This window comes from Aulonocara stuartgranti (genome assembly GCF_965226115.1).
Source record: "Aulonocara stuartgranti genome assembly, chromosome: 7".
In the NCBI taxonomy this organism is placed as follows: Eukaryota; Metazoa; Chordata; class Actinopteri; order Cichliformes; family Cichlidae; genus Aulonocara; species Aulonocara stuartgranti.
Genome location: NC_138945.1, coordinates 12,083,521 through 12,103,001, shown reverse-complemented (window position 1 = coordinate 12,103,001; position 19,481 = coordinate 12,083,521). Strand labels below are relative to the sequence as shown.

The window sequence follows — 19,481 nt, the reverse complement described above, 5'->3', positions numbered from 1 at the left end:
TTCATTTTAGTTATTTACATATACTAATGGCAAGGATCCAGTTTGATTATAAATAGATTTATTAGAGGTTGAATTAGTCTGCTACAGTGGATCATAATGGCTTGTCAGTGGCTTTATCAGTGAACAAGACATTGTTTTAATTTTTTTTTATGCTTCTTACCCTGAAAACAATCTAATAAGTAGCCTTTTTTTTTTTTACAGAGAAAAGAGCAGTTAATTATACAGAACAACCAACAATCTGCAGCCTACCTGGGTCTCACTTGCTGTTCGTTTAAATTAGCAGTTTAGAATGTTTAGAATAAATGGTAGATCACAAAAAGTTAGGATAAACCTGCTCTTTACATTTCCCATTGTTTAGATATTTTTCCCCTTTGGTTGATATTTTAAATCCCATATGGACCAAGGTTTGTTACCTGGTTCTAAAAACGAATAGAAAATAGAAAATGCAATGTTTGTTTTCTCGTGATTTGAACTGTTCTGTTTTCTTATTCCACCTTATGGCTGGAATAGTATAATGTTCAGACATTATTTATTTATTTGTAACCGCATCAAAGACATATACATTAAATATTGAAATTCAACCTCATGGTTACTTCTCCGTTTAGGTGACATAGTACACTTTTGATTGATCAGGTCTGTGAATATGTAACCATTTATGACTATTACTATAAGAAATGGACATTAATCAAATTTAAAAAGCCACTTTTTGTTTTTTGAGTCTTATTTGTTTTGGGATATGGATGCTGGGCTTTGGGGTAGACATTTTCTTTATATGTAGGGAGTAATACTGACTAGTTGGCTTCGATAGAGGTGTGCTTGCCGTTGACAAAGACCCATCTGACTCAGCATCATCAGGATATCTCTGTGAAATGCCTTTGTCAAGATAGCATAAAAAAATGGGTTGGTGCAAGAGTTGAGAGGATAGAAAAGAACCAGCAGCACCTGTTGAGAAAAAGACATAACCCTTATTATAAATGAGGGAGGGAGGGGGGGGGGGGGGGGTGCATTAAATATTACAAGTATGTAAAGTTATACCTTGGAATCTGTGACAGTTATCATCGGGTGGTGGAAAGCTGCAGACAGGCCGTAGAAACAAATGGGAGCCAGACATAAAAAGTTGGTGAAAATAATAACAGCCATACGTTTGGCCATGCTCGCGTCGTATCTGCTGGAGTTATGATTGGGATTGTGTACCATAAAATAGATGTGGATGTAACATAAGCATACTACCATAAAAGCAGTGACATTAACAATCAAGACAGAAATAATGTATGTCCGTGCAGCAGTTGTCCCAGTGTCTATAGGTAAGCAGATGCTTACTTTCTGGTAACTGCTCACACCAACTACTGGCAGCAGTGCAAGAAACGCACACAACAACCAGCCAACAAGCATTAGCACAGATGCATGACGCAACCTCATTTTTCTGTCTGGCCTGATAGCTGAGAAGATGGCATTCCAGCGCTGAAGACTGATTAGAGTTAATGTGAACACAGACAACTCACTGGCAAACACAGATAATATTCCTACTATATTGCAGCCACTTCCTGTTTGCCAGGTAATCGCATAGTGATGATAATTGGAGCGTGTGTAGAAATCCACAAATGCAATGACCAGCAAGTAGAACCCCATACAGCAATCTGCAAATGCCAGGTGACCTATAAGAAAACGGGTAACAGACATTTTCTGTCGACTGGTCAACAGGATGAAGAGCACCAATAGGTTTGCTGAAATGGCAAATAAACTGACGACCCAGACCAATATCCTGAGGATGTCTTTACTCATCACATCTTCACAGGGGTTCAAAGCATCAGGCAGGGGGGTGCATGAGGGTCCATCATCTGCGTCAAGTTCATTACACAGCGAAAAGTCAAAAACTTCACTGAGATGCTCTGAATATGTTTTTACATAGAACAAAGTATCATCCTGAGACTTCTTGGTTGGGCAAATCAGTCTGTTGGGATTGCTATTTGCACTGCCATGAGTTGGAATACCAAACTTTTTAGATTTCAGATGTTGTGAGATGTTGTACTCCAGATACCTCTGAGAGAGCATTGCAGAAGACAGCTGCAGCTTTCCTGAAGTAGCCCATGTCAGGTTGCAGATAACTGCCTCAGAGTGTCTTGCACAGAAATGAAAAGAGTTATTTTTCAGGGAATGAATTACAAGCATATTTTCAAATACAAATTTTGTGACGAAAGTGGGTTGTTGTTTAACCACATTTAAATTGTAAATAAAAACAATGCAATAATCTTCAAATCATTTAAAGCCTATTTTTAATTAAAAATGCAAAGGCAAGTGACCATATGTGCTTTTTTTTGTTACTATTAAAACAGTTAGGACATAGTCTATGTTTACCACTGAGTTTCATTATCTCTTCTTTTAAGAACACTGTAAATGAAAGTCTTTTTACATTAACTATTCCTGTGATTTTTGTCATATTTTTCTATTTCATAAAATAGCTTTTGAATTGTTAAGAGGTTTGGAACACAGGCAGGTCAAGTTAGCACCTACATGCTTTACTCTGGACTGTTGTTATACATTCAGAATTTGGTTTGGCTATCATTCAAATAAACATGTGTTTCTCCAAAGCCACACTCAACATTAATGGAGATGTACAAGATATGTACATTAATGAACCCCATAGATGTTGACTTTTAAACTGTGCCCTAATAACATGTCCTTCTCCTCTTAAGCCAGAGGATGTGATGTCCGTGATTTCTTTTGAGTTTCTGATGTGGAAGTCATGCAATGAATTTGAAATAAAGCCTGATTTTTGTCATTATGCAACTTTTCCAATTTTTTTTCTAACTCACTTTAATTTAAACTTGCTGTTGTATTACATTTAAAGTTATAATTAGTGTATCAATATGAACATTTATTATGTTGTCTTTGCACTATTTTAAATAGAATGTAAATTTGCAAATAATATTTTTTTTCCTTTTTTGGAAATGTGTTTATTACACCATGAATTACTACATGTGATGCAAAGTGTAAAAAGTAAAAACCCATAATGGTTTTCACTTGTCACTTTGTGATGTCAGAGTGTTGGATCTTGTCTGAGATACAGACAGTACTCGACAATAGTTTCCACCTAAAGACTAAAATAGTCTTAAAAAGTATAACATAATATGTAGTATTATAACCACATTGTGATAGCAATCGCAACAGTCAAAAAACAGCAATTAATCACAACAATATATAAACAACACACATTGCAAGTTGTTATGACCATATGTAGGGTTTGATGTTACAATTAGCTCACTTTTTTGTTTCTGTAAATTTATAGCAGTCATTGAGCAGGTTATATAGGACAGCATAGTGAATGTTAAGTCAGTATAAATTCTGTGTAATGTTTGGCTAAAGATGGAAACAGACAAAACAAAAGCTGCAATCTACAGTGCATCTTTTTTCAACTGTCAAATGTTTAAATGCTAAATTATTGCCATGTTCTAAGTAACTATTTTTTCATACACTAAAATTTTTAGCTAGTAGCTAGTTACAGCTTTTGAGAATAACCAAGGCCTAATACTATGGACATTACAACAGAAAGGAGAAAGAAGTACACAAGTAAAAGAAAAACAGGGAATATTTTCCCAAGACTTACCCTTGCCCTCTTTTCAGCATTTTAAGACCACAGCAATGGCTTGGGAAGGTCAATTCAGCGCTTTGTAAGTGAACAAAAGCTCTTAAGGGGGGCAGCATTTTTAAGGCCCATGTGTTTTTAGCTTGGAGCTTTTCAATGTTCTTCATACCTTTTGATGGTAAAGAGTGTACTTTGGTATCTGAAAGATCTCTGGATTGACAGACAAATAGTTAAGAATTAATTCATTGGGCTACAGAGCTCTCTCTCTCTCTCTCTCTCTCTCTCTGTCTTTCTCTGTCTTTATATAAAGGAAGGGTGGGAGAGAGAATAAAAGAGCGAGAGAGAGAGAGAGATTTTTGTCAAGAACACTTTGTCTTTTGTGAATTCTGTACTCACAGGTGAGTTGGGCCTTGAATCACACCATAAAATGCAAATTCCTCTATTTGTTCTAAATCCAAATTCCTATCAAGATACCTGAATATTTGGGAAAAGATGGGGAACAAAATGACATGATAAAAACTATTTAGTTTTACCAAACCTTCAGTTTTAAAATGTATTTTTTTCTGAAAAGTGTGTTTAGTAAAATGAAACTGACAAGAATAACAAAGAAATGAACTGTTGTACAATGTTTCATGTCCATTTTGAATTAAACAACAAAAAAAAAAGATTGAAAACCATAATCAATGACATTAGAACATTTTAAAGTATCTGAAACAGTATACCTACAACTACCAAAGGGGCCAACATTATTTGACCCTGCCCAGAAATTTTAGTCATTAAAATTGCTTGTTCACTTGAGGCTATAATCTACCTATGACTTATCCCATCTATCAAGCACGTTAGTAAATTTCAGACACAAACTATATAGACAAGAAATAAATAAATACAAGATGTGAATTGAATCTTGTGTCCTATCAGTTTAGTGAATAAATCAAAAGTTCATACACTTCCTCCAGTTTGGTTCCATTGAAAGCATAGTCCTGGATCTCTTTCACACCATTGCTATTCAGCACACTAAAAAAGGGGAAGAAAACCCTGTAAATCTTAAATCTTCATAATTAAATTTGTTGTTAAACGTTAGTTCCATCTCTATGTTTCACACTGACATGTATGCCATTGGAAACGACATTAAATACATTCTGTTGTCATAATCTGCAGGGTATGCATATTGGAAAACGATTTTAAATCAAGCCATCAAGATATGACTGATGTGCAAACCTGCATCTTTAACATAAGGCGTATAACCAAAAGTATTGTAGTTGGTAGAGTTCTCAAATATACTGGGCTACAATCTCTGGTCAGGTGTGGTAACTCCTCCAGTCTGCATCTTTGGGCAAGATACTGAACCCCCAGTTGTCCTTGAAACATTCAGCTGAGTGGGAGTGTGTGCCGCTGTTTGACAAAACACTTAGTCATAGAAGTCATAGAAAACAATTGCTGTATGTTTGTCTGTTTGATTGGATGAAAAAAAGCTTAGAGTAAAAAGTGTTCCATTTACTCATGAAGTACCAGTCTATTTACAGTTGCTGTGACAAACAGTCCCCAGCCCTCAGTTTGAAGCGTGGGTCTGCAAAACCAAAGGGGAGGGGAAAGTCAGGAGTGTGAAGCAGGGGTTCCTCACAGAGAGCCTTCTTCACCTGTACAAATGCCACCTGGCACTGCTCCGTCCACTGGAAGGAGATCCTTCAAGGGGCTGGTCAGATCCACAAAGTTCAGGATAAACAAGTGGCAATAACCAGCCAGCCCCAAGAACTGCCCTTTTTGTTGGTCATGGGAGGCAGGCAGGATGCGATGGGTGCTGTCTTATCCATCTGAGGAACTATTTCAAAATGGTGCCCTATGAGCGAGCTGCTACTGGGGAGAACAAATCTGCAAAACACTGTTGCAGTGCAGTAATATCCACTCTCTTGGCCTCTGTGAGGTGGTCATCACAATGGAGGGAGGTGGGAATGGTTGAATTTAGCACCTCCAGCCCCAACTCATCTCTTTCCATCACTATAGCTCACCAGAGAAACAGTTTGAGCCTCTTTCCATGCTTTGAGGAGGTTGAAGTGATAACGTCTCATGGACAGAAGGAAGGAAGGAAGGAAGGAAGGAAGGAAGGAATTTTATCCCAAACCATGACCGTCTTTCTAGACCTAACCAATAACCATATGCCAGCAAGTATGAAGAGTCATCACCAAGCTCCATTAACATGGCAAATTAAGAGATAAAATGTGTTGCATTATTAGTCATTGACATTAAATTAAACTCACATAGTCAAAGTATTCAGAGATATTCCAGTAAAGGAATTAGCAGGTATGACTTGGATAAAAACATTCTCCACCATCTCTCTGTTAAAAAGGAGCAAACACACACACAAAGGCTTCAAGTCAAATTATTAGAGGAATGTGCAGCAGAATATTTATGACTAAATGCTACATACAATATAAAATGGTCTTGGCTGGAGTGAATATGCTGTAGCCCAGGAAAGGTGGTGAGACCTGTGTTTGTGATCCCACTGTATTAAAAGAAAGCTGAGTCAAGAATCAATAAATGTACATAACTTTTATGTTGCTTATTTGGAAAACAAACAATACAGTCATAATATAAATAAACAAATAAAATCATACTTACAGATATTTTAAATTAGGCAGATTCTTAAAAGCATCTTGATCAATATATGACAGTGTTTTGATGCCATTTAGTTGTCTGTTGGACATGAAAACATACACAGAGACACAAACACAAAATATTTGCATTTTTTCATGTAATGCTTTTTTGCCTAAAAATTTTTTTCAGTCTAAGATATCTCCAAAACTGTTTTAATTATAGAAACATCCATAGAAATCTTTTCACAAGTTATCTACTGTAACACTTTCAACCTGTTATACATGTGTTTGAGTATATGAGTATCTGACAGGAAAGGGGGCTTGTCATATTGGGGCTTGTTATATAAAAATGCAAAGCTAATGACAAGGGTTTAATAGCAAAGTAACCCTGTACTTGAAAGGAGAAGCTGGTGGGATTTAGGAACCGAGAAGAACCATGTAAGGATTGAATAATCTGCTGAAATAATCGGTACATTACTGTATAATTATGTTTTACATCTAACCAACCCATCTCCAACATTAAAAAAAGCCAGGTCTTTGAAAATCATTTTGCCAGTACTACTGCAGGACAGAGGAAACATGATACAAGACTTATTTGTATTTTCTGAAGCATAAATCCATTCATTTGATGATTAATTTCAATTACATGTTAAATTTTTGTGCATGAAATTTACATACATGTGTGTGACCCTGGACAGGTTGTAGAAAGAATGCCTTTCAAGATATCTTAATGTACTGTCATCAGATATGTATCTGAAAAACACACAAACAAAGTACAACTTCTGATTTGAAGATTGAGAGATTTAGAAAGAAATAGAGAGAGAAATACTGTTAATTGTCTGAACAACTTTTAAAGACAAAAATGATGGTCACTGAATCAAATTTGATATCTTCTGATAAGAACATTATTAGATACAGATCCTGGATGGATAAGAAGCACAACTATGAATAAGAATGAAAAAAATATATATATAGCTGATAATAAAGCTCTAGAAACTCACAACTCTGATGTATGGGCCGAAGCCATTTATTGACAAGACAATAAATGGCTTGTTCTCCAAAACTTAAAACTCACCACTGCAGCTCTACTGCAACCTCCTAGCAACATATTAACCTTTACTTAAAATATGTCTGTGAAGGTTCTCAGTCATCCAGGTCATCGTAGTCAAAGGACCTTGCAAAGAAAAGCGTCTGGACTTCTTTAAGTTACTTGAAGACGTTTCACCTCTCATCCGAGAAGCTTCTTCAGTTCTAAGGTCAAATGATGGAGAGTCCCAGATATAAACCTAGTGGGAGTATCCCCCTACAGAGGGACAAAAGGACCCCCTGATGATCCTCTAATCACCTGAGCCAAGGTGTGAAACTGGGTGTGGGTCCCAATCAGCCAGAGTTTCGGGTGAGTTCATTGTGAAACCTGGCCCCACCTTATCATGCGAATTCCTGAGATCAGATGGCCCAGGATGTGAGTGGGCGTTAAGGCGTCTGGGAAGGGATCTCAAAACTGAGATCCCTTCCCAGACGCATGTATTTTACTTAAAATACATTACTATTCAGCTATCTTAACTAATCATAGGCTGATTTCTAACCTTCTTTTTATTTTAAACATTCTTGAAAGAACAGTTGTAAAACAGCACAGTATAATTCCCAGAAGAATGGGTTATTTGAAGAGTTTCAGTCAGGATTTAGAGTTTATCATAACACAGAAACAGCACTAGTGAAGGTTACTAATGTTCTCTGACAGTGGACTCATCGTTTGCTTGTCCTGCTACACCTTAGTACAGCACCTGATACCCCTCACCACCAGTGGTGGTCAAGTTACTTGAAAAAAGTAATCAGTAACTAATTACTGATTACCTCCCCCCAAAAGTAATCCCATTACTTTACTGATTACTTATTTTCAAAAGTAATTAATTACTTAGTTACTTAGTTACTTTTTAAAAACACGATTTACAACCTGAATAGGTGATAAAGCGATAGATCTTTCAGCCCAATTCTACTTTTTTTGCACAATCCATCATACAAAATGTAATCAAATGGAAAGGTCCCTTTTTAAAACTTGTTTTATTAGTTTTAATCTTTTAACTTTATGCATCAAGCAAAAATTTAATTATATGCAACATTCTCTGACTGGAAGAAATTTGTTTAATATTTAAACCTATTTTTTGCACATTCCTGCACATAATTCTTTTTTTTTTTGTGTGTGTTTACACTCACTCTTTCAAATAGATGCAAGTAAAACACAGCAGAAAATTAATAAAATCAAAGACTAGCGGTCCTTTTGCTCTATTTTCACCTGTAAAGCAGGAGCGTGGTAGGCGGAGGTTTACCCTGGTGCAGGTGTGCCACAGCAGTCAGTTGAAGAATCCACGAGTTTCTCTGTGAATTTCCCATTACGTCGTTGCGCACTCAGTGCTTGCTTGGGGGGTTTTTTCGCTGTAAAAAGGAGTTTTCTTCCCACGCACAACGGACACTAATGTTTTTGTCACTTTTTATGGAATCATACTTAAAGTAGGGTCAGTACTTCCACACTTTAAACGCTCCATGCTCATACTCTCTCCTGCACTTGATATATTATCCATTGTTGATCTGCACACAGATGTTGTCACGAACGTCGCACTTGCTTTACGTCACTGTCAGGAGACATTCTCGCAAAAAAAATCACGGTTTTAGTAACGCAGTAACGCAGCGTTCCTACGGGAAAGTAACGGTAATCTAATTACTGTTTTTGCAATAGTAATCCCTTACTTTACTCGTTGCTTGAAAAAAGTAATCGGATTACGCATTACTGCCCATCTCTGCTCACCACACAAAATTTGCTAAGTTCCAGGGGGTTCTATGCAGTAACCAGTTCAATTTAAATAAGACATGCTTTCCTTTGATAATATTATTAGATGACATACCATACATTTTCACTGCTATGCAGATAATACCAGCTTTATTTATGCATGAAGGCAGATAACAGAAACCAATTAGTTAAGCTACAGGCATGTCTTACAGACTTAAAGGCTGTCAGGGTACCTGCGTCACTGACTAAAGTGTTTTGTGTTCATGGGTTTTTTGAATGTTGTTTATTCATTCATTTTTATTCTCTGTGCGACCTATGTTTCTTAGTCTAGTTTCTACCATTCTTGAGTTTATTTCGAGTTAGGTTGTCCTGTGTATTATATGCACACTGCATATAATACACAGGCAATCACTGAAGAGTGATAGTGTTGACAACTTCAGACAGAAACAAGGGTATGCTTTTAATAAATTGCTTTCCTCTTTTAGTCACAGAAAATGGCTGGCTCTCCCTGAGCCTGGTTCTTCCAGAGGTTTCTTCCTGCTAAAACTGAGCTTTTCCTTCCCTCCGTGACCAAGTACGGGCTCAGGGGGTTATTTGATTGTTGAGATTTTTTCTCTACTGTAGTAATAAAGCAACCTGAGGTAACTGTTCTTGTGATTTGGCACTGCATTAATTAAATTTAATCTAATTGAAATTAACCAGTTGCATGTATTCAAATGTCTTTTATCTGATTCCGGCAAAAACTGAGGTTCGAGTTGAATGAATCTATGGTTGTATGGATGATTTTGTGTCTATTTATGAATCCATAAGTCAATATGTTTTAACCTAATCTTTAATGTGTGGTTTTTATCAAAACCGTGATGCACTTTGTTTTCTGTTTTTTGAAATGTGCTACACAAATGAAGCTGTTATTACTAAACCTGACAGCATTGTTATGAAATGAAAGACTACATTTTAGAAATGAAAATGTCCAGAAGAGCAAGGCACAACAGAAGATGTTACTTCAATCTGGCCATTCTTGTGGTCTTTACGGAATCATTTCATTTTTATTTGCTCTTTATGACTGTGTGTTTAATGACAAAATACCTTAGTAAGGTATTTTGAATTTAAATCAGAGTTTGCAGTGTGACAAGGATGTCTCTTTTTTTGATCACAGTGGTAAGTTGTTGAACATATAACCTGTTCCACTAGATGCCATTTTTAACACATATTCGGTACAGTACTAATAACTGTGCAGTACTCTGTTTTTGGTAACTATTGTCCTTGATGTAAATATGTAAAAAAAAATGTGTATGTTTCTGTTCTGTGTCCTGTATACTGTTTGTTTGTATATGTGTTTTTCTTGCTGCTGTTACAACCAAATTTCCTCTTGTGGGACAATTAAAGGATTATTCTATTCTATTCTATTCTATTCTATTCTATTCTATTAAAAGGCTGCTCAAACCACAATAGCTGGTTAATACATTTCTCTGACTAGAGGACCAAAAATAAAACAAACAAGAGTAGTCCACAGGCTACATACTTTGTAAACTCCTTCTACCAAAAGTAGAGCTCTCTGCGTTTAACCAGACCAGTGAGCTATGAATACTCTACCCCTTCTGAACCATACATTCCACCTCAATCAGCTCTGCATTAGCAACATACACTGATTTTCATTTCTGCATCAACCATCATGTCATCTATAAGACCCAGGGCAGTATATACTTCAGTTCTGCTTTAACTTTTACTTGAGGGGAAGGAAAAAAATGCCCGTAATGTTAATAGTTAGAATAGTTAAAAGTTTTGTTGAAAGTCTCATTTTTATTAAGCATATAGGAAACATATACTAAGAGATAACAGTGCCTTTAAGTCTCATATAAAATATAATATATAATAAGAGGTTTATTTTTATTACAATAACTGTAATTTTTGTCTTCAGTCAGTACTTGCAATAGAGGATCATGAAGGTAATTGGTTAAGCACCAGTTTACTGTCAATATTGTTTATTTACTTTGTTGAGTAGTAATCTACTAGATTGAAAGAAAGAGGATAGTTTTGTAGAAAGTATCTTACATTTGTGAAATATTGGCCAAGTTTGCAAATGCATTCTCAGGAATAGAATACATTCTTGTCCCCAGAAGCCATCTAAAAGAGAAATTGAAGGCATTTCAGTCTAACCACAACAGTCACAGAAATCAGCGGTTAAGGACTGTGGTTACTTACACTTCCTTTGTGCTGGAATGGAAAACAGGAATAACCTCAACTCCAAAGCACGACACACTGTGGATTTCCCACTCACACTGGCAATGAGGTGGACAATACTCCAGATGAATAGTAGTCTTGACAAGGATAAAAGTTAAAATAGTAATATGAAAAACAGAATTCATTGTAAAAGCAGTACTTGTGAAGACTCTGCTCATTTGAGTTTTCAAAGCCACTGGGCTGTCCTGGATTTTGGCCAATTGCAAGTGCTCCACAACTGCCCTTCAAAATAAGATTTTGAATATAATTTTCTACTTGTATAATGCAGATTATACAGTAAATATGTTAGGTATATATTTGATCAGTATTAAGAGTTTAAATCTTATTAAATCTTATATCATCATTATTCTTTTGATACTTTTAATACTTTCATTAAACCCTAAAGGCATTTTTTTGCCTAGGCTGTTCATTTCTTATTTCATCTGAAATAAAATTATAATAAAAACTTGCTGTCAACGGACCACTGAGGCAGGCAGAACTTATACTATTTCTAGTACTAAAGGTTTATTTAGGTGTTTATTTAAAACACGAACGTGAATCAATAATCCAAACACAAGATTAGTATTATGAAAGTTCCGGTACCACAGGGTTATTCCACAGGTTCAAATCATTCCACAGAAATTCCATCATGAGCCCTGATTACCTCACCACTGCAAGGAAAGTTTCTTCAAAGGAATGCGCACAGGGGAAAAAAATGTATGTTTTGTTTTAGGGACAAGGAGTGCAAACACAGAGAAAAGGAGACAAGCTTCTCTAAAGCTTCTAAAATGGAGCACATATTTCTACTTGCTGACTTTATATGGAGAATACTGCCTAACCCTACATTTGTATTATTAATTCTTTACTTACTCCAAGGCCTTTAAAGACCACTGAGGCTACTGTGGAACAAATAAAAAACAAGACTGTCTTTTAAACATTAATTCAATGAAATATTCGATTATAAACCACCAGATTCTCCCATGTATTAATAAATTAATAAAATTATCTATATTTGTAACTGATCAGATGCTGGTGAACTCAGCATCTTGATATGCAGTTTCACGCTTGAGTAACATAATCAGACTGGCAAGAAAGAGGAAGCAGAACTAAACATAATACACATGACCAATGTTCCCTGTTAGCTGCGCACGTGTGCAATTGCGCACTGCTGGCATGGTCTCTGCGCAAAAAAAAATCTGCGTTGCGCACAAAAAAAATCTAACCTGAATTGAAATTAAAATAAATACTTTAACAATTCTGTTTTGCAGTGTTAGTCAGTAAGTGACTGGCTGCTCCCATATGGCATTAGAACGATGCCACCTTATCCCATAGTCCAGCCAATAATGCGATTCACATTCGTATATACGCAGCTAATCAACGTCATTGACAGGCTAAGATAGCATCCTGTCACACACACTGGTGTTTTAGCTATCAAAGTGGCGTGGCTGATGTGGAGTGAAGCCACGTTAATTGACAACGTTTACAGCCATTGGAGATGTGAGCAGGACAGAAGGAACAATTGACGGGAAAAGTGTGGACTTTATACCAGTTTTTAAATTGTGTTGATAGGCCTCGTAAAACCAGAGTTATAATAAAAATATATGCAATGTTTGGATTTCTTCCTGGATACTATCGTTGTTTATATTTACAGCGGGAAGAAACGGTAAAAACTGTGTTTTATAAGGAAAGCGCTTGAAAGCACTCTCCGCCTGTGAGCAAAATGGACAACAAAAAAACCCACCCTTTCCTACTGGTCGAAAAATGTACCATGTCGACCAATCAAAAAATGATATGGCAACATGGCATTTAGTTGTTTAGGGAGGGGGAATCTCCAAAAGTTGAATCTGTTCATCTGGACGTAGCGTTTTGTGGGAGAAACGTTTCATCACTCATCCAAGTGACTTCTCAGTCTCAGCTGACTGCAGGTTTCCCCAATCTTATAAACAGTACATTTGCATAATGACTGAAACCAGCCCCCTGAAGGAACAATGGGCTGGGAGGTCAGTTCTTTAATCATAATTATGCAAATTCTCATGACCATTGATCAACAACCACTGACCAAAACCCACTGATCAAAGACCACTGATCAATGGCCATGAGTCCCATTCACAGAGAGTTGGGGAATGACTGCAATCACAGCATTGTAAGATGGTGACAGATGTACCCTTAGGCCCCCTCCTCGATTCAGAGATGGTCTTTCCCTTTTCACGTAAATGGCCTCCTTGACTCTGCGCTCAAACCAGCGTTCCTCCCTGTCCAGGATGTGCACATCCTCATCATTGAAAGAGTGTCCACTGGCCTGTAGGTGTAAATAGACTGCAGAGTCCTGGCCTGACGAGGTAGCTCTTCTGTGTTGTGCCATCCGCTTCGCCAGAGGTTGTTTGGTTTCCCCGATGTATAAATCCTGGCAATCCTTCTGGCACTTAACAGCGTACACTATGTTACTCTGTTTGTGTCGGGGGACCCGATCCTCGGGGTGGACCGATTTTTGGCGCAGCGTGTGAACAGGGAAATTATGTTTTGTTCTCCATGTTATACGGAGGCGGAAGAGGCGCTGAGGCAGATTCTGCATCAGCCTCCCTTCCATGCACTTCTCTAGGCAACTCTGTCAGAGCTGCTTTCTTTTCTCTCCTTTCTGCTTCCATCATCCACATTTTCAAACATTCCTTCTCATCGCTTACCCTACGCAAATCTACAGTGTTAACTTTCCCTTATTTCAATAATTTCACTTCCTCCTCCCGCAACTGTTTCTCTACTTTCTTTAACTGGTTAACACTCAGCGATCCCTTCCCGGGAAACCCGTTTACTTTTTGCCACTTAACAACATATTTCATGCTCTTCTCCCTGTACACCAACTGCTGCACCTCCACCCACCAGTCTGTCAAGCTAATCAAGTTCGCAGATGACACCACCGTCATTGGGCTCATCTCGGACGGGGACGAGTCTGCCTACAGGAGGGAGGTTGAACGTCTGGTGTCTTGGTGCAGCCACAACAACCTGGTGCTGAATGCCCAGAAGACAGTGGAGATTATTGTGGACTTCAGGAAGCACACAGCCCCACTCCCCCCCATCATCCTGACTGACACCCCCATCACCTCTGTGGACTCATTCCGCTTCCTGGGTACCACCATCACCCAGGACCTGAAGTGGGAGCCCACCATCACCTCCGTCATTAAGAAAGCCCAGCAGAGGATGTACTTCCTGAGGCAGCTGAAGAAATTCAACCTGCCAACACGGACGATGATGCAATTCTACACTGCAATCATCGAGTCCATCCTCACCTCCTCCATCACCGTGTGGTACGCTGGAGCCACTATCAGGGACAAACAGAGACTGCAGCGTGTTGTGCGCTCTGCTGAGAAGGTGATTGGCTGCAGACTCCCATCTCTGCAGGACCTGTACACCTCCAGGACACTGCGGCGTGCAGCCCGGATCTCAGCTGACCCTTCTCACCCTGGACACAGTCTGTTTGACCTGCTCCCCTCAGGCAGGAGGCTCCGGTCCATTCGCACCAGAACCTCTCGCCACAAGAACAGTTTCTTCCCCTCTGCTGTTGGACACATGAACAATAACCACATGACTGTCCCCGCCACTAACACATGACCCTACGCTGTGTCACTGCATCATTTCATGTTTGGCACTGATCACCACCTGCACTCATGTATATATCTTTCTACGTAGCACTCATAATTCTTATTCTCATGTATATATCTCATGTATATAGCATGCACATATCTTTCTTACTACATAGCACTTTAATTCTTATTGTCTGCACTGAAGCACCGCAGCAATTTCCTAATGTTGTAAACCTCAACATCTGGCAATAAACCCATTCTGATTCTGATTCTGATTCTGATTCATACACCCAATTCCCCATTTCTTAACCATACAGTCAAATATTGAGTTTTGTCCCTGGCTGCCCGGTGGAACGTCTGCCGCTCTACTGGATCTAGATCCCATTTTACTACACAAGGCGTCCCCTGTGAGGTCCTTGCCTTCTACGGACCAAGGAACGAACACCGCCACTCCGTGCACTATAGTATGCAGAAATGGACTCCGACAGTGTATCCGAACCGCTGTCCTAGAGCTGGGCGATATGAGATTTTTTCATATCACGATATGTTTTTTTCATTTCAGGCGATAACGATATCTATCACGATATAAGCCAAATAACTATATTTGTAAGATTTAAATGTGCCGTTGCTCACAAGTAAAATGTGAAATAATAAGCAGCTTGTTTTTATTTAAATATTTATTTCCCATAATAAGTTCAACAGGGTAGATGTACTTAAGGAACATGAGACTTTTTCAGATAAATAAAGGCAAATATTGCAAACTACACAAAAGGCAGCCGCTAAAGCGTTTAAGTTTCAAAATAGAACAAACGAAACAGACTACTAAATTGTCAATTCCACTTAGAAACAAAATATTAATTCTAAAAATAAATCTTAGTTTGTTTTACAGAAGAACAGACAAAACTGACTAACTTTTGTCAATATCAAATAAACTGAGAACTAAAAGGAAATTCTCAATCTCTCCTTGTTGTATAGCTTAGCTTTTCAAACAGTTTTAACAGTTACTTTAGTCTGACAAAAGCCGAATGACGAATTAGCGCTTCCAGTCAGAGACTGAGGCTACGTCCACACGTACACGGGTATTTTTGAAAACGGAGATTTTCTGTTTTCGTTTTAAAAAATAATCTCGTCCACACATAAAGGCAGAAATGAAGGAAAACGCTGCTATGAACATGCCAAAGCAGCAGGTGGCGCTAGATTCCTAACCGTGCAGAAATGTTGGCCAATCAGAAGTCTAGAAGCCTCGGTGGGAAAAAGTAAACAAAGCTGGGGCATAGAAGCAGAACCGAGTCGTATGTGTGGACGGACAGTAACTGTGTGTATATGTAAGCATTTAAACACTGCAGAGAGTAGAATTAACAGTAACAGTATTGTAGAAATTCATTTCACCGAAACAATAACGTGGCGCACAGTGTGACGCATGCACCAGTTTATTGTATTTCCAGACTTGCTTTCGGCACAATTTACAGTGCACGCTACTCTGTTTTTTGTCAGACTTGAAATAGCCGAAATACCTTCACACTACGGAACTTCTATGGCTCTTCCGTTCGACAATCTCTCCGGCATTGGAACCATCATCTGTTTTCTCTTCGGTCACGCTCGGTTGATTTTTCTAGTCGGCACACTCATTTCCTCCATTACGCGCTGGCTCCATTACCCGCTGGCTGCTTCCCAAACAAACACACGTGCGGCTTGGCACTTGTGCTGTACGTGACGCTGCGGCTGTGATTGGTTCGGCTCTGCGCTACCTAATTTGTATTGGCTGACCTTTTTTTTTTTTTTAAGAGGACAAGAGCGGCGAGGTCTATCGCGATAGCTTAATTTCTCTATCGAGTAAAAGTTATATCGCGATACATATCGTTATCGTTCTATCGCCCAGCTCTACGCTGTCCCTGTGACGTACTTGGACAGGGCCGGCTTCTCCCCAACAGCGCGCTCGAGCCAATGTCCTTGGGATGGACCGTACCCAACACAAGCCTGGGGCCTCAAACCGCCAGGATTTTTCTCCTGGAGACTCGAACTCCTCTGGCGCCAGAGGGAGTGTTCTCCCAGGGCGCCAAACAGGCTAGGACATCCGCTGCACAGACTCATGCTCATAATATAAGTCAGAGCTTTATAAAAATAAATAAATAAGTAAAGTTTTGTTTTCAAAAAAAGTAATCCCATTACTTTACAGATTACTTATTTTCAAAAGTAATTAATTACTTAGTTACTTAGTTACTTTTTTAAAAACACGATTTACAACCTGAATAGGTGATAAAGCGATAGATCTTTCAGCCCAATTCTACTTTTTCTGCATAATCCCTCATACAAAATGTAATCAAATGGAAAAGTCTCTTTTTTTAACTTGTTTTATCAGTTTTAATCTTTTAACTTTATGCATCAAGCAAAAATTAAATTATATGCACCATTCTCTGACTTGAATAAATTAGTTTAACATTTAAACCTATTTTCTGCACATAAAATAAAATATTTTTTGTGTTTACACTCAGTCTTTCAAATAGATGCAAGTAAAACACAGCAGAAAATAAATAAAGTCAAAGACTAGCGGTCCTTTTTGCTCTATTTTCACCTGTAAAGCAGGAGTGGCGTAGGCGGAGGTTTGCCCTGGTGCAGGTGTGCCGCAGCAGTCAGTTGAAGAATCCACGAGTTTCTCTGTGAGTTTCCCATTACGTCGTTGCGCACTCGGTGTTTAGGGGTTTTTTTTTCGCTGTAAAAAGAAGTTTTCTTCCCACGCACAACGGACACTAATGTTTTTGTCACTTTTTATGGAATCATACTTAAAGTAGGGTCAGTACTTCCACACTTTAAACGCTCCATGCTCATACTCTCTCCTGCACTTGATATATTATCCATTGTTGATCACAAACGTTGCACTCACTTACGTCACTGTCATGAGACATTCTAGCAAAAAAATCACGGTTTTAGTAACGCAGTAAAGAAAAGTACCTAAAGCGATATGATCGTTAACGTGGACATTGAATTATTAACACAGCGTTCCTACGGGAAAGTAACGGTAATCTAATTACCTTTTTTGCAGTAGTAATCCCTTACTTTACTCGTTACTTGAAAAAAGTAATCAGATTACAGTAAAGCGTTACAAGTAACGCGTTACTGCCCATCTCTGTAACACACACACTGAGACAAACAAAACAAGAATAACAAAACATGGAGATGAGACTGGGACAGACATGAACAGACCAGAAATCAAAAACTATAAATACAAACTCAGAGGAACCAGAAAGTAACACCCTCAACTAGAACATAATTAACTTCTTACTATCAAAAAAGTGAATAACGAGTCCAAAACAAAACACAAAAACTGGATAATGCCAGGAAGAAAAACATGATAATGACACTTGTAATATATGTCAAACTGACCACTTTAAGTTATAGAGGATAAGTTGATCTAAAATACTGCAGCAATAATACGGACAGGGACTAGAAAGAGAAAGCATATTTCTCCTATCTAGCTTCTCGTCATTGGCTCCCTGTTGAATCGAGAGTACAATTTAAAATCCTTCATGCCCCACATCAGGCAGGGCTCTAGAGTGCGACCAATTTAGTCGCAAATGCGACCAAATTTTTCAGTGGTGCGACTAAAAAAAAAAATTGGTTGCACCTGTGCGACCAACTGTTCGGGTAGCAAGAAAAAAAATAAATATCTGCAACATTCCCTGTGGTCAACAACAGACACACATTATGCCCCTATCGTGGACTAAACCAATCAGAGATAGTAAGGGGTGGGACCTCTCTGATTGGCCGTGGTCCAGTTGAAAGTGCAGGTGGAAGTGGGAGGTGAGTAGCTTGAATAAAGCGATATCAATTCATTAAATCCTGAATCGACTTTTAAATATAACTGTGTTTTGCCAGAAACGCCAGATTCTCAGATTAAAGCTCACAAAACCATTTCAACAACAACCAAACAGCAAACGAGAGCAGGTACACGGATTCCACACAAAGACGTAAACACAGAACGGACCCCACGCATCAGAATCGGCTTTGTCTTTCTCGGCTTTCTCACCCGATGGCCCGTAGACGGACACGCTGTCGGAACTTAGCGATTCTGATGCGTCCGGTCCGCGCTGTGATTACGTCTTTTTGCGCTGATTCTGAGCTGCAGGTTTTGTCTCTCTCCAACCAAAATTCACCGAGCCAGCAGCAAAAGAAGCAGCAAACTGCGTTTCACATTTGGGACTAGTAAAGCGCTATATAAATACAGGCCATTTACCCTGAATCCTCCTGTCTGGGGGCTCTAAACCAGCAGACTGAGGAAACCACAAAGTGAATTAAAGCTAGCAAGCTTCGTGTTAGCACACTAACACGAATCTTGCTAGTGTTAGTATGTTATTTTGTTAGCAGCATAATGCAGTTGTTTCTGTCCTGTATGCAGTTTGCACTGTACCATTGCTCTGTTGTCCTTTTGTAAAGTAAAAATAAAATTAATGTCCATTTCCACCCTACAGACTGCACCATTATTTTCCTCCTCCAGCACTGGAATGGAAATCATGTGATTGCAGCACAAGTGCAAGTGGAACCGATAAGCAAAATCGTTAAGCAAGCAGACTAACATTTATAAAGCATTAAACTACTGGAAATTGGGACCCAGTACAACTGAACTACTCAGAATTTAATTCCTATCCTTAGATGTCATTGTCTCCACTAGCCCTCCTGTAAAAATATTGCACACCAATTACTGCCTTCCACAGGTTGTCAGTCTGACAACC

General features: G+C 38.6%; 2 protein-coding genes across 2 annotated transcripts in view; one reads left to right on the top strand and one right to left on the bottom strand.

The window, feature by feature from the left end:
* Positions 1-100: 100 nt before the first annotated feature.
* The window catches only part of LOC309711758 (thyrotropin receptor-like), a gene marked incomplete at its 5' end in the record, with an annotated part of 19,858 nt that continues 477 nt past the window's right edge, over positions 101-19,481 (bottom strand). Inside the window, 12 exons of the mRNA XM_082542216.1 lie at positions 101-942; positions 1,036-2,119; positions 3,605-3,793; positions 3,980-4,057; positions 4,529-4,597; positions 5,839-5,916; positions 6,009-6,083; positions 6,200-6,274; positions 6,853-6,927; positions 11,012-11,083; positions 11,162-11,277; positions 17,327-17,438. Of these exons, the coding sequence (XP_082398342.1) occupies positions 769-942; positions 1,036-2,119; positions 3,605-3,793; positions 3,980-4,057; positions 4,529-4,597; positions 5,839-5,916; positions 6,009-6,083; positions 6,200-6,274; positions 6,853-6,927; positions 11,012-11,083; positions 11,162-11,277; positions 17,327-17,438 (2,197 nt within the window). The 3' untranslated portion in view covers positions 101-768. The remainder of the gene's footprint in view (positions 943-1,035; positions 2,120-3,604; positions 3,794-3,979; positions 4,058-4,528; positions 4,598-5,838; positions 5,917-6,008; positions 6,084-6,199; positions 6,275-6,852; positions 6,928-11,011; positions 11,084-11,161; positions 11,278-17,326; positions 17,439-19,481) is intronic.
* The window catches only part of LOC309710597 (uncharacterized protein), a 15,656-nt gene continuing 14,698 nt past the window's right edge, over positions 18,524-19,481 (top strand). The window contains exon 1 of the mRNA XM_082540199.1: positions 18,524-18,552. The gene's annotated coding sequence lies outside the window, so the exon portion shown is untranslated. The remainder of the gene's footprint in view (positions 18,553-19,481) is intronic.